Genomic DNA, 12,277 nt, shown 5'->3' on the forward strand with positions numbered 1-12,277 from the left:
GACTATTTTTGGGGGACGTTAGGATTTTGTATTTCATTAGGATTCCCACTAGCTACTGCTAAAGCAGCAACTGCTCTTCCTGGGGTCCACACAAAACATAAAACATGACATAATACATAACATTAATGGACAAGTACAGCGCAAGGACAGAACTACATACATTTAGAATAAGAATATATGCTTTGATACATTTATGACTTAGTTTTCCATGCATCATGCATTCATTATAATGTCAATACTGCAGCCATTCATTTCCCTTATTGCGATCCTTTGCTCCTGTTACAATTGCTTTGTCCTAAGCAGGTCCTGACATCCTAATCTCTTAGCACCAGTTGTTCTGTAAACACCAGAGAGAATCTCACAATATCAGGAATCATCTGTGTCCTTGGTTCTTCCTTTTAAAGTCAATACTAATCATACATAATCATGTGATTCATGGATGCTACTGAATGCAAGTGCAACACAAGAAAACGGAAATGGAAATGCAATAATAATGTTGAGTTTCACCGACGTTAACTCCTACTCAGTTTCCCTGGCGTGAACAGAGCCACATATCATATCGTATGGAGCTGCAACTAAGTTTCACCCCAGCTATGTTCCCCTGATGTGAATGCAGCAACCTTGAACCGGATGGAGTTGCACCGCACTCAGCAAAATTCCCCTGACGTGAATAAAGCTACCTAGTTATCTACAGTTACCGCCTGCAATTGGTTTCCTGGGGTAACATGTAATCTCTTGAATCGTATGGAGTTGCGCCAAAGTTTCACTCCTGCTAGGTTCCATAACATACAGTACCAGTCAAAAGTTTGGACACACCTACTCATTCAAGGGTTTTTCTTTATTTTTACTATTTTCTACATTGTAGAATAATAGTGAAGACATCAAAACTATGAAATAACACATATGGAATCATATAGTAACCAAAAAAGTGTTAAACAAATCAAAATATTTTATATTTGAGATTCTTCAAATAGCCACACTTTGCCTTGATGACAGCTTTGCACACTCTTGGCATTCTCTCAACCAGCTTCACCTGGAATGCTTTTCCAACAGTCTTGAAGGAGTTCCCACAAATGCTGAGCACTTGTTCACTCTGCAGTCCGACTCATCCCAAAGAAACCCAATTGGGTTGAGGTCGGGGGATTGTGGAGGCCAGGTCATCTGATGCAGCACTCCATCACTCTCCTTCTTGGTCAAATAGCCCTTACACAGCCTGGAGGTGTGTTTGGTCATTGTCCTGTTGAAAAACAAATGATAGTCCCACTAAGCCCAAACCAGATGGAATGGCGTATCGCTGCAGAATTTAAAGTCTAAATAAATCACAGACAGTGTCACCAGCAAAGCACCCCCACACTATAACACCACCTTCTACATGCTTTACGGTGGGAACTACACATGCGGAGATCATCCGTTCACCCACACCGCGTCTCACAAAGACACGGCGGTTGAAACCAGAAATATCCAATTTGGACTCCAGACCAAAGGACACATTTCCACCGGTCTAATGTCCATTGCTCGTGTTTCTTGGCCCAAGCAGGTCTCTTCTTCTTATTGATGTCCTTTAGTAGTGGTTACTTTGCAGCAATTCAACCATGAAGGCCTGATTCACACAGTCCCCTTTGAACAGTTGATGTTGAGATGTGTCTGTGACTTGATCTCTGAAGTATTTATTTGGCCTGCAATTTCTGAGGCTGGTAACTCTAATGAACTTATCCTCTGCAGCAGAGGTAACTCTGGGTCTTCCATTCCTGTGGCGGTCCTCATGAGAGCCAGTTTAATCATAGCGCTTGATGGTTTGCGACTGCACTTGAAAAAACTTTCAAAGTGCTTGGAATGTTCCATATTGACTGACCTTCATGTCTTAAAGTAATGGACTGTTGTTTCTCTTTGTTTATTTGAGCTGTTCTTGCCATTATGGACTTGGTCTTTTACCAAATATGGCTATCTTCTGTATACCCCCCCTACCTTGTCACAACACAACTGATTGGCTCAAACGCATTAAGAAGGAAAGAAATTCCACAAATTAACTTTTAACAAGGCACACCTGTTAATTGAAATGCATTCCAGGTGACTACCTCATGAAGCTGATTGAGAGAATGCCAAGAGTGTGCAAAGCTGTCATCAAGGCAAAGGATGGCTATTTGAAGAATCTCAAATATAAAATATATTTTGATTTGTTTAACACTTTTTTGGTTACTATATGATTCCATATGTGTTATTTCATAGTTTTGATGTCTTCACTATTATTCTACAATGTAGAAAATAGTAAAAATAAAGAAAAACCCTTGAATGAGTAGGTGTGTCCAAACTTTTGACTGGTACTGTAAATGCAGAAAATTCTTCCCGCTAAAGTTTCAACTTAATGATTTCCACCTCAGCAACTTGTATTTCATTTCCATTTTCATTCCCCAGCAGCATCCACCAATATACAGTGCTTTCGGAAAGTATTCTGACCCCTTGACTTTTTCCACATTTTGTTACGTTACAGCCTTATTCTAAAATTGATTAAATAGTTTCTATCTACACACAATATCCCATAATGACAAAGCAAAAACAGGTTTTTAGAAATGTTAGCAAATGTATATTAACCCCCCCCCCCCCCCCCCCCCCAGAAATATTACATTTACATAAGTATTCAGACCCTTTAATCAGTATTTTGTTGAATCACCTTTGTCAGCGATTACAGCCTTGAGTCTTCTTGGGTATGACGCTACAAGCTTGGCACACCTGTATTTGGGGAGTTTCTCCCATTCCTCTCTGCAGATCCTCTCAAGCTCTGTCAGGTTCGATGGGGAGCATCGCCGCACAGCTATTTTCAGGTTTTTCCAGTGATGTTAGATCGGGTTAAAGTCTGGGCTCTGTCTGGGCCACTCAAGGACATTCAGAGACTTGTCCCCGAAGCCACTCCTGCGTTGTCTTGGCTGTGTGCATAGGGTCGTTGTCCTGTTGGAAGGTGAACCTTCTCCCCAGTCTGAGGTCCTGAGCGCTCTGGAGCAGGTTTTCATCAAGGATCTCTCTGTACTTTGCTCCGTTCATCTTTCCCTCAATCCTGACTAGTCTCCCAGTCCCTGTCACTGAAAAACATTCCCACAGCGTGACGCTGCCACCATTGTTTCACCAAAGGGATTGTGCCAGGTTTCCTCCAGACGTGACACTTGGCTTTCAAGCCAAAGAGTTCAATCTTGGTTTCATCAGACCAGAGAATCTTGTTTCTCATGGTCTGAGAGTCTTTAGGTGCCTTTTGGCAAACTCCAAGCGGGCTGTCGTGTTTTTTTTTACTAAGGAGTGGCTTCCGTCTGGCCACTCTTACCATAAAGGCCTGATTGGTGGAGTGCTGCAAAGATGGTTGTCCTTCTGGAAGGTTCTCCCATCTCCACAGAGGTACTCTGGAGCTCTGTGAGAGTAACCATTGGGTTCTTGGTCACCTCCCTGACCAAGGCCCTTCTCCCCCGATTGCTCAGTTTGGCCGAGCGGCCAGATCTAGGAAGAGTCTTGGCGGTTCCAAAATTCTTCCATTTAAGAATGATGGAGGCCACTGTGTTCTTGGGGACCTTCAATGCTGCAGAAATGTTTTTGTACCCTTCCCCAGATCTGTGCCTCGACACAATCCTGTCTCGGAGCTCTATGGACAATTCCTTCGACCTCATGGCTTGGTTTTCGCTCTGACATGCACTGCCAACTGTGGGACCTTTTATAGACAGGTGTGTGCCTTTCCAAATCATATCCAATCAATTTAAATTACCACACGTGGACTCAATGAAGTTGTAGAAACATCTCAAGGATGATCAATGGAAACAGGATGCACCTGAGCTCAATTTCGAGTCTCATAGCAAAGGGTCTGACAATTTCTAAACCTGTTTTTGCTTTGTCATTATGGGGTATTGTGTGTAGATTGAGGAAAAAATAAATAATTTAATCCATTTTAGAATAAGGCTGTAACGTAACAAATTGTGGAAAAAGTGAATGGGTCAGAATACTTTCCGAATGCACTGTGTGTGTACACACACACACGCACACGCACACCAGTACAGATACTTAGGTCTACAAGTTATTTATGCCTGTAAGACCTAATGACATTCCTGTCTCTCCCAGGTGACAAGTATGGTAATGTTATCCACCTGTATGAGAGGGACTGCTCCATCCAGAGGAGGCACCAGAAGGTGGTGGAGATCGCCCCGGCTGTACAGCTGGACCCCCACCTCCGGGACCGACTCACTGCTGATTCTGTCAACCTGGCCAGACAGGTACAGAATGCAACACACCCATACACTTTGAAGCATTCTTTTAATAGGTAGTGTCTAGCTAAAACTTATATTCCATAGGCATTTAGATGAATTCAGTACTTTTTTTTAGAATGTTTAGAATCTTGGCATTATTGCCTTTGAAATGACAGAGCTGTGTGTATTTGCATTTTTGAATGGCATATAAGACCATTATTGTCTGAATGGAGTGTGGTTTTACTTTGCAACAACACTTCTAACACCGTAGGCATGAAAAATTACGGGTGAGAAACTCAACTTTGTTCTTTTCCTTTTATTCAAACGTCTCCGCTCATAGTGTAGAATTTCCTTTCCCTCGTTCCTGTCGTTATCCCCTCCAGTCTGTATGGCCGGTTAGAATTGTTTTTTGTTATTTTGTTTTTTTAGTAGACATTAAATAAAGCCAGTGTCTTCAAAGCACAATGCATTTGAAGTCACTTATAAGAAACTCTGAGCCTTTCCAAATAGGTGTTCTCATTCTGTGTTATTGTTGTGCTCAGAGAGGCAGTGGAGAAGTGTGGGAGTAGGATGAAAATATTGTTGTGTAAGAAATGGATTTAGAGAGACAAAGGGAGCCATTTAGATGAATAAAAGTGACCTACAGGGATAAAGAAAAGACTGGAGCCGTAATTAAAGCAGTGGGAATGACGTTTCACCTGCAGGCTACCGATAAGCACACTAGATGGCAGCGTTTAACAACATCGATAGTTACGGAAGGGACACCACTAGCAAGCTTGTGGGACTCCCACACACAAAGAATATGCAGTTGCAGAATTTCCTGATTGCAATCAAGCTGGCTTTCTGTTTGTTATTGTGAGGTGGAAGCAATTACTTTGACATGAGAACAATTACTAGTGACAGTTGTATCCCACTGATTCCCCATCCTGTGTGTGATAAGCTTATTAAACGTTGTATACACAGTAGCTGGTGAGCCTGTCATGTGTACCCTTGAGCTAGCTGTCCTGCAAGTGCTTATCCCTGCCTTATCTTCTGTATTGCTTTGTTTGCTGTCTGTTTTGGGGATGGAAAAGAGAGGCAGGGGTGTGATACGTTTGTTATGTGCATGTGTTTTGAGGGAGAGGAAGCTATTTTAATGTGCCCCCACTGTTGAGTACATTAGCATTAGTCTCTGTGTTAGGGGAGAGGGGGAAAGAAATTGGGTGTGAGTGAGGGACAGAATTAAGCTCCATCTGTTCAATCGTATGGCAGTGAGGAATGAAGAGCTGAAATGAGAACATTTGGCTTGTACTTCTAGAAACCTGCTCTCCTAACAAAAACAACCCTGCCAGTGATGGTTCACTGTCAGTCTGCTCCCAGACGAGCACAAGCATTTCGCTACACCCGTAATAACATCTGCTAAATATGTGTATGCGACCAATAATATTTGATTGGATATCAGATGCGTTAAGTCCTTCAGTATGGGTTTCCACTAGCGTCTAGCTTTTCACGTCAAAGGGATTTGACGTTTTTTCCATTTTAATTTTTAAACAGTTTAGTTTGCCGGAGGATAAGTTTATAAGTCTTATCTCTAAATGAAGAGAAGAGTACATTTTAATGTCCAGTGATTCTGCTATGTTTATCTATGGATCCCACATCTGTCAAGTCGATGACCTCTTCTGCTGTATCTAAGGACGATAATGTTCACCCGAAAGGCGTCAGCATGCTACAGTTAGGCTGGTTCCTAGCCGAACTCGGCGAACCGGAGCTAGTGTGTTTGCATACTCCCTTAAGACCTTCACTTTAAAAACAAGAAAAAAGTGGCAATAGGTACTGTCCATTTTGAGATGCCGTAGCCAATATCGGTTCCTCAAAATAGTTAGAATTAATCTAAAATAACTCAAATCTGTCATTAATTTTGATGTTTTTGCAGAGGAGATCTGAGTCGCACAATTTTACATCGAACTAAGATGTTTGGTGCAGTATTTTTTAAATGAAAAAATGTGCATGAAGACGAGTAGTCTCTCGATGAATGACAACAAAGGCTTTATTGAAGAATCCGTACTGTTGACCAATCACCGACGAAGGGGCGTAGACTTCGGCCGAACTTCGCCTTGCCCCTAGAAAAATGTTTGTGCCATAACAGCTGAAAAAAACCTTTTCGAAGTCCAAAACTAACAAAAACGTCAATGTGGTCATAATATATGTACAAACTCTTCAGAACTGTTTCTGCTGGGAACCATGAGGACGCCTTTATACCTTCACTAAATATCACCTTACTGATTAGCAACTTCCCAAGTCTTTCATGAGAGGAAATCAGTTCAGAGAGCAATCAATTCTATCAATTAACATTTAAAGCATTACCCAATTTTAATAATCTGCACTGCAGTTATTTTAGGAAACTGCAAAGAACTACTTGATTAAAAGAGGGTGGGCCAGCCTGTTATCTCCAGAGTAAGCTGTGGACTGAAATATCAGTGTGAAACATGCTTTAGGTAGACTTATTAAGGATTTGAGTTGGGAGAGAATTTTCACTAGAATACAAAAATAATAAATTATTACTTTAATGATACATTACAATATTGATACTCACGTGTCAAGGTGTGGTTATAATTATCTCCCTTGTCTGAATTGAATGTACATGTGTTGCTACATAGCGGTTAAAGAGATGTAGGCCTGTTACAGGCGCACCCCTTTAATGGACAACATCAGCAGGTTTTATGTTCTGCTTTATTCTGTTTTGTTTTGCCTTAACTGACCTATGGTGCAATCGAAAGATAAATCTCCACATATTTTGATGGGATTGTGAGCAGAGAAATGAGTGGATAAAAGTGGTTTTACTCCAAGCCCAGAAATGGTTGTCATTCCAAGTCTGTTTCAGTGATTTGGAAAGCTCTGGTCAGGGGAAGCTAGCACAGGTAGTTTTTGAAAAGGTCACAAAATATAACGAGAATAACTGCTAGAGAGAGAAACCAATGCTGGGAAAAATATTTTATGTCTGTGGTTTCCATGGTGATAGCTGCTCTACCCCAAATCCTCTTAAACACAGGTCAGCTAGGGGGTTCACAGCATTCCTACTACTCCTACTGCTTTGTTCTTCTTGCCCACATGCTCCTTGAATTTCATATTTTGCTTCATCCCTCCCCCATACACACACACTCTTTCCAAATGAAAGCCCTGCATTTTTGTTCTCAACTCATATTTGACACACCGCAGATTGCTTTAGTTTCTGAATTATTGTGGTTGCACGTACAGTACCTATCCTTGGTGATGGCAGCCCAGTGTTCCGCTCTGCTGTTGTGTACCTCACCCCCTCTCCTCCTCCCTCCATCTTGCATCCTCTACACCTCTGTGGAATGCCATCTGTTCCCCTCCCTTTCTAATCAAACCTCTCTATCCACATGCCAGTCTCTGTAGTGATGCTGTACTGTTTAACTTCCAACACCCTGTGGTTTTCAGGAACACCTGCTTCTCCATACCTTTCCTTATGTTTGCTATATCTTAACAGTTTGCCATAATACTAACAGTAGGCAGTAGATATGGGACCGCTTAAGTATACAAAGACCATTATGAAATACAGCCTGTTCTATGCAAATTTGAGAAATTCACAGAATATCTTTTAGAGTGGAATACGGGCGCAAGCAGGTCTCCTGCTAGCAGGGTATTTAATTGGACTGAAATGAATATTACTATTTGCTGTGGCTCTCCTAACACTTATTTCCAAACATTATTGGAATACATACACAGTACTTGTCCCTTTTGTCTGTTTGTGGGGTCTCTGTAGTGTGTGACATAAACTGTCTGGCCGTGAGCCTGCACCTTGACATGGACTGTGTGAATGGATGAGAGGGTGCCTGCCTGGTTGGCAGAGATGAGTTTTGGAGCGAGGGATGAATTACAAAGATAAATTGGATCCGATTTCAGTGAATTTTGGCCGGCACAATCTCAAGCCCACGCAGCAATGTGGAGGGGGAAATGGTCTGATAAATGATATCCTGTTGCCTCCTTGCCTGAGCTGTAGTAGCGCTGTCATTCTTACAGACAGCACGGACATTCAGAACTATAATCACAGCCTGGGATATCACACGCTCTCTTCCTTTTGTAGATATTAGCTGTCAGTCTTGTTGTCGCTTCCCCATTTTAGAAGATTTATTTGTGGTCTGTATATTCAAAATATTCAGATTTACAATTGCTTTCTGAGTGCTTCATTCATTATGCATATTATCAAGATAATTTAAACTTTTGGAACACAGAACTTGTAATCTCTTCAAATAGAATTCGGAATATGAGAATGTAGCAAGAAATTCAATCATACTTTCTTCTACCAATACCTTACTATTTATAGGGCTGCCCATGAAGGAAAGCTGACTGTATACACTATATTGGACAAAAAGCAAGTAATTAAATGTGAGCAACAAAGCTCTTTTAAGAAGGAGTATTTGAATACACCCCCCCCCCCCCCCCCCCCCCCCCGTGACATTGACATGTCCTCAGGTAGATTTGAAGTAGCCTATTAGAGGTTTGTATCTAATTTGGATGTGTCTGTGTGTGCAGGTGGGCTATGAGAATGCTGGCACAGTGGAGTTCCTGGTGGATAAACATGGAAGGCACTACTTCATAGAGGTCAACTCCCGCCTGCAGGTGGAGCACACTGTTACAGAGCAGATCACGGAGTGAGTCACAGCCATTACCTGGCATTACCATGTCACCTCTGACAAACTGTAAGACTGTACCCTGTCTGGTCAAATTATATGTCCGTTCATGTCGAGTGTCATTTACGTTTTGAGACTGTCCTTTTGCTCATTCTTTTTAAGACGCTTGAAGGGTTGTATAAAGGTTGGTTCCCAATACTTCTGAAGGGATTCATTTCTATGTTGTCTTCTCCCCATTGTGTCAACTGATCTGAAAATAATAATATATAGGTGGAAAGCACAGGAGGCTGGTGGCACCTTAATTGGGGAGAACGGGTTTATGGTAATGGCTGGAGCGGATAGGTGGAATGGTACGTGGTTCCATTCGCTCCGTTCCAGACATTATTATGAGCAGTCATCCCCTCCGCAGCCTCCACTGGTGGAAACAACACGTCAAACCCATATAATCCTGTAGGTCAGAGGTTCGCAACCCCCCCCCCCCCCCCCCCCCTCCAATGTTCATGATACAAACTGTTCAAACCCCTCTTGTTGGTGGAGAGAATTTTGCAGGTTTAAAGCTTATTTCCTGCACTTCTACACATTTTGTCATGGGGTGCAAATAGAAATGTGTGACTTTAAAGCTAGTTTTCTTGCAATTCTATACATTTGCCATGTCTAATGTGTATTCATGTGATATTTGAATGACAAAGAAATTACAACAATATCTATGGGCTAAAAAAACTAAATATAAAAACGGTAGCGGACATGGGCTAGTTGATCTGGACATTTCTGACGAGTTATAAATACCGTATTGGTCCGAATATAAGACGACCCTGATTATAAGACGACCCCCCGTTTTTCAACACAAACATTTAGAAAAACAGATTTGCAGACTAGATTTGCCGAACAAAGAACTTCATTTTATTTTAAAATAACAATATTAAAAACACAGTGAATTAAACACAAAGGCAAACTATGTACAGTATGATTCAAAATTAATATCAAGCAATAATAAAGCAACATTTTTAAATAACAGAGAAAATACAGGCCACACATTTAACTAAACTTAACAAAAATTCGCCAAACTTCTCCTCCGATGTCTCTCTATCCCTCACACACGTCCTCTGCCCCGCTGTGTTCGCTCTCGCTGTCATCGCTCCCCAGCTGCTCCGCTTCCACCGGCTCCTCCCAAAGCACGTCGTCCTCGCTGCCGTCCAATGCATTTGAGATGCAACATTTTTTAAAGCCATCGATGATGCTCTGTGAGGGAATAGCATCCCATGCATGCAGGATCCATTCACACAGTAGACGGACTGACGGCTTCTGTATTTTCCCGGTCGGTGTGAGTGCGTGGTTGCCAGACAGGAGCCACTCTGTGTATTTTTTTCGCAGGTTATCCTTGAAAGGCTTGTTCACAACTACGTCCAACACCTGTAGCTGGCTTGTCATTCCCCCTGGTATGATCACAAGATCCCCGTTCATTGCTCGCACCTGACTTTTCACGGGCTCAGTCAGATGTCCGCGGAACGCATCCAGAACGAGCATGTTCCTCCTCTTCCTCAGTCCCCCGTAGCGTGCGCCCCACACAACCTTTAGCCAGTCCACTACAAGCCCCGACTCCATCCAGCCCTTCTCCTGGGCGCGCACAATAATGCCAGCTGGCATTGGGTCCTTTGGCACAGTCTTACGCTTAAGAATGACATACGGGGGGAGTTTGCTGCCACCAGCGAGACATGTCAACATGACAGTGACGCGGCTCTTCTCGTTGCCCGTTGATTTCACCAACACAGACTTTTCTCCCTTTCTATTGACAGTCACCGATGTTGGCATGTCGAAATAAACGGGTGTCTGATCAGCATTGCCGATCTGATCCAGCGGGTAGGAGTGCTTCTTCCTCAGGTTGATAACAAAGCGCTGAAACGAAAGCAGCTTCTCTCCGAAGTCTGACGGCAGGCGTTGGGCCAAACTCGTTCTCCGTCTAAGTGACAGTCCATTACGCCGCATCATCCTACGACACCAGCCGAGGCTGGCTTTAAATCCAGTGATGTTGAGCTCTCTGGCGATTTCCAGGGCCTTAACCTGGATGACAGCTCTGGTAATGGGCATTCCCTCACTTCTTTTTTCCCTGACATATTCAAAAACCCTCCGGTCAACCTCAATGAAACGACCACTTTGAGGACCACGGAAGGATTTTCGCTGACTGTTAGCATCTTTTAGACGTTGTTTTTCTGCTCGCCATCTTCTTACATTACACTCAGTGACCCCGAATGTCTTGGCAGCTTGGCAGTTGTTAGATGACTCTGCCTTATTGACAACCATTATTTTGAAATTGGCATCATAGCTCCTCCGCTGTTGTTTATTGACCTGGCCCACTTTTGAGCCACTTGTCTCTAAATGGTCAGCCTGTCTTTCCATCTTTAAACACCGGTAACGGGCTGGTTGTTAAGGACGCCTCTTCCCTCCGTCCGGAACGAATTTTTGGCGCCATCTGTGCCCGCGAATGTGTATTGACATTTAAAGGGAGCGCCGAAGAAGAGAAACTGCGCTCTGAATACTAGACCCCGAATATAAGACGACCCGACTTTTTTGGACCTATTTCGAGGGGAAAAAAGGCCGTCTTATATTCGGACCAATACGGTAATCAAAATGTATTTCTCACATGAGCCGAATACAACAGGTGTAGACTTTACCGTGAAATGCTTACTTACAAGCCCTTAACCAACAATGCAGTTAAGAAAATATTTACTAAATAAACTAAAGTAAAAAATAAAAGGGAAACAATAAAATAACAATGACAAGGCTATATACAGGGGGTACCGAGTCAATGTGCGGGGGTACAGGTTAGTTGAGGTAATTGAGGTAATATGTACATGTAGGTAGGGGTAAAGTGAAAATGCATAGATAATAAAACAGCGAGTAGCAGCAGCTTAAAGGGGCTGGTCAATGCAAATAGTCTGGGTAGCCATTTGATTAGCGGATCAGCAGTCTTATGGCTTGGGGGTAGAAGCTGTTAAGAAACGTTTTGGACCTAGACTTGGCACTCCGGTACCACTTGCCTTGCGGTAGCAGAGAGAACAGTCTATGACTAGGGTGGCTGGAGTCTTTGGCAATTTTTAGGGACTTCCTCTGACACCGCCTGGTATAGAGGTCCTGGATGGCAGGAAGCTTGGCCCCAGTGATGTACTGGGTCGTACGCACTACACTCTGAAGCGTCTTGCGGTCGGAGGCTGAGCAGTTGCCATACCAGGCGGCGACGCAACCAGTCAGGATGCTCTCGATGGTGCAGCTGTAGAACTTTTTGAGTATCTGAGGACCCATGCCAAATCTTTCCAGTCTCCTGAGGGGGAATAGGCGTTGTCGTGCCCTCTGTTTGGACCATGATAGTTTGTTGGTGATGTGGACACCAAGGAACTTGACGCTCTCAACCTGCTCCACTACAGCCCCGTCGAT

At 43.0% G+C, this 12,277-nt stretch overlaps 1 protein-coding gene across 2 annotated transcripts in view; it reads left to right on the plus strand.

Moving 5' to 3' along the window:
- LOC311142239 (pyruvate carboxylase, mitochondrial-like) overlaps positions 1-12,277 on the plus strand; it is a 92,382-nt gene that overhangs the window by 19,687 nt on the left and 60,418 nt on the right. For both annotated transcript variants that reach the window (XM_084177847.1, XM_084177848.1), the window contains exons 7-8: positions 4,093-4,244; positions 8,751-8,869. In XM_084177847.1, the coding sequence (XP_084033973.1) occupies positions 4,093-4,244; positions 8,751-8,869 (271 nt within the window). The remainder of the gene's footprint in view (positions 1-4,092; positions 4,245-8,750; positions 8,870-12,277) is intronic.

This window comes from Coregonus lavaretus (genome assembly GCF_964263955.1).
Source record: "Coregonus lavaretus genome assembly, chromosome: 15".
Taxonomy (NCBI): domain Eukaryota; kingdom Metazoa; phylum Chordata; class Actinopteri; order Salmoniformes; family Salmonidae; genus Coregonus; species Coregonus lavaretus.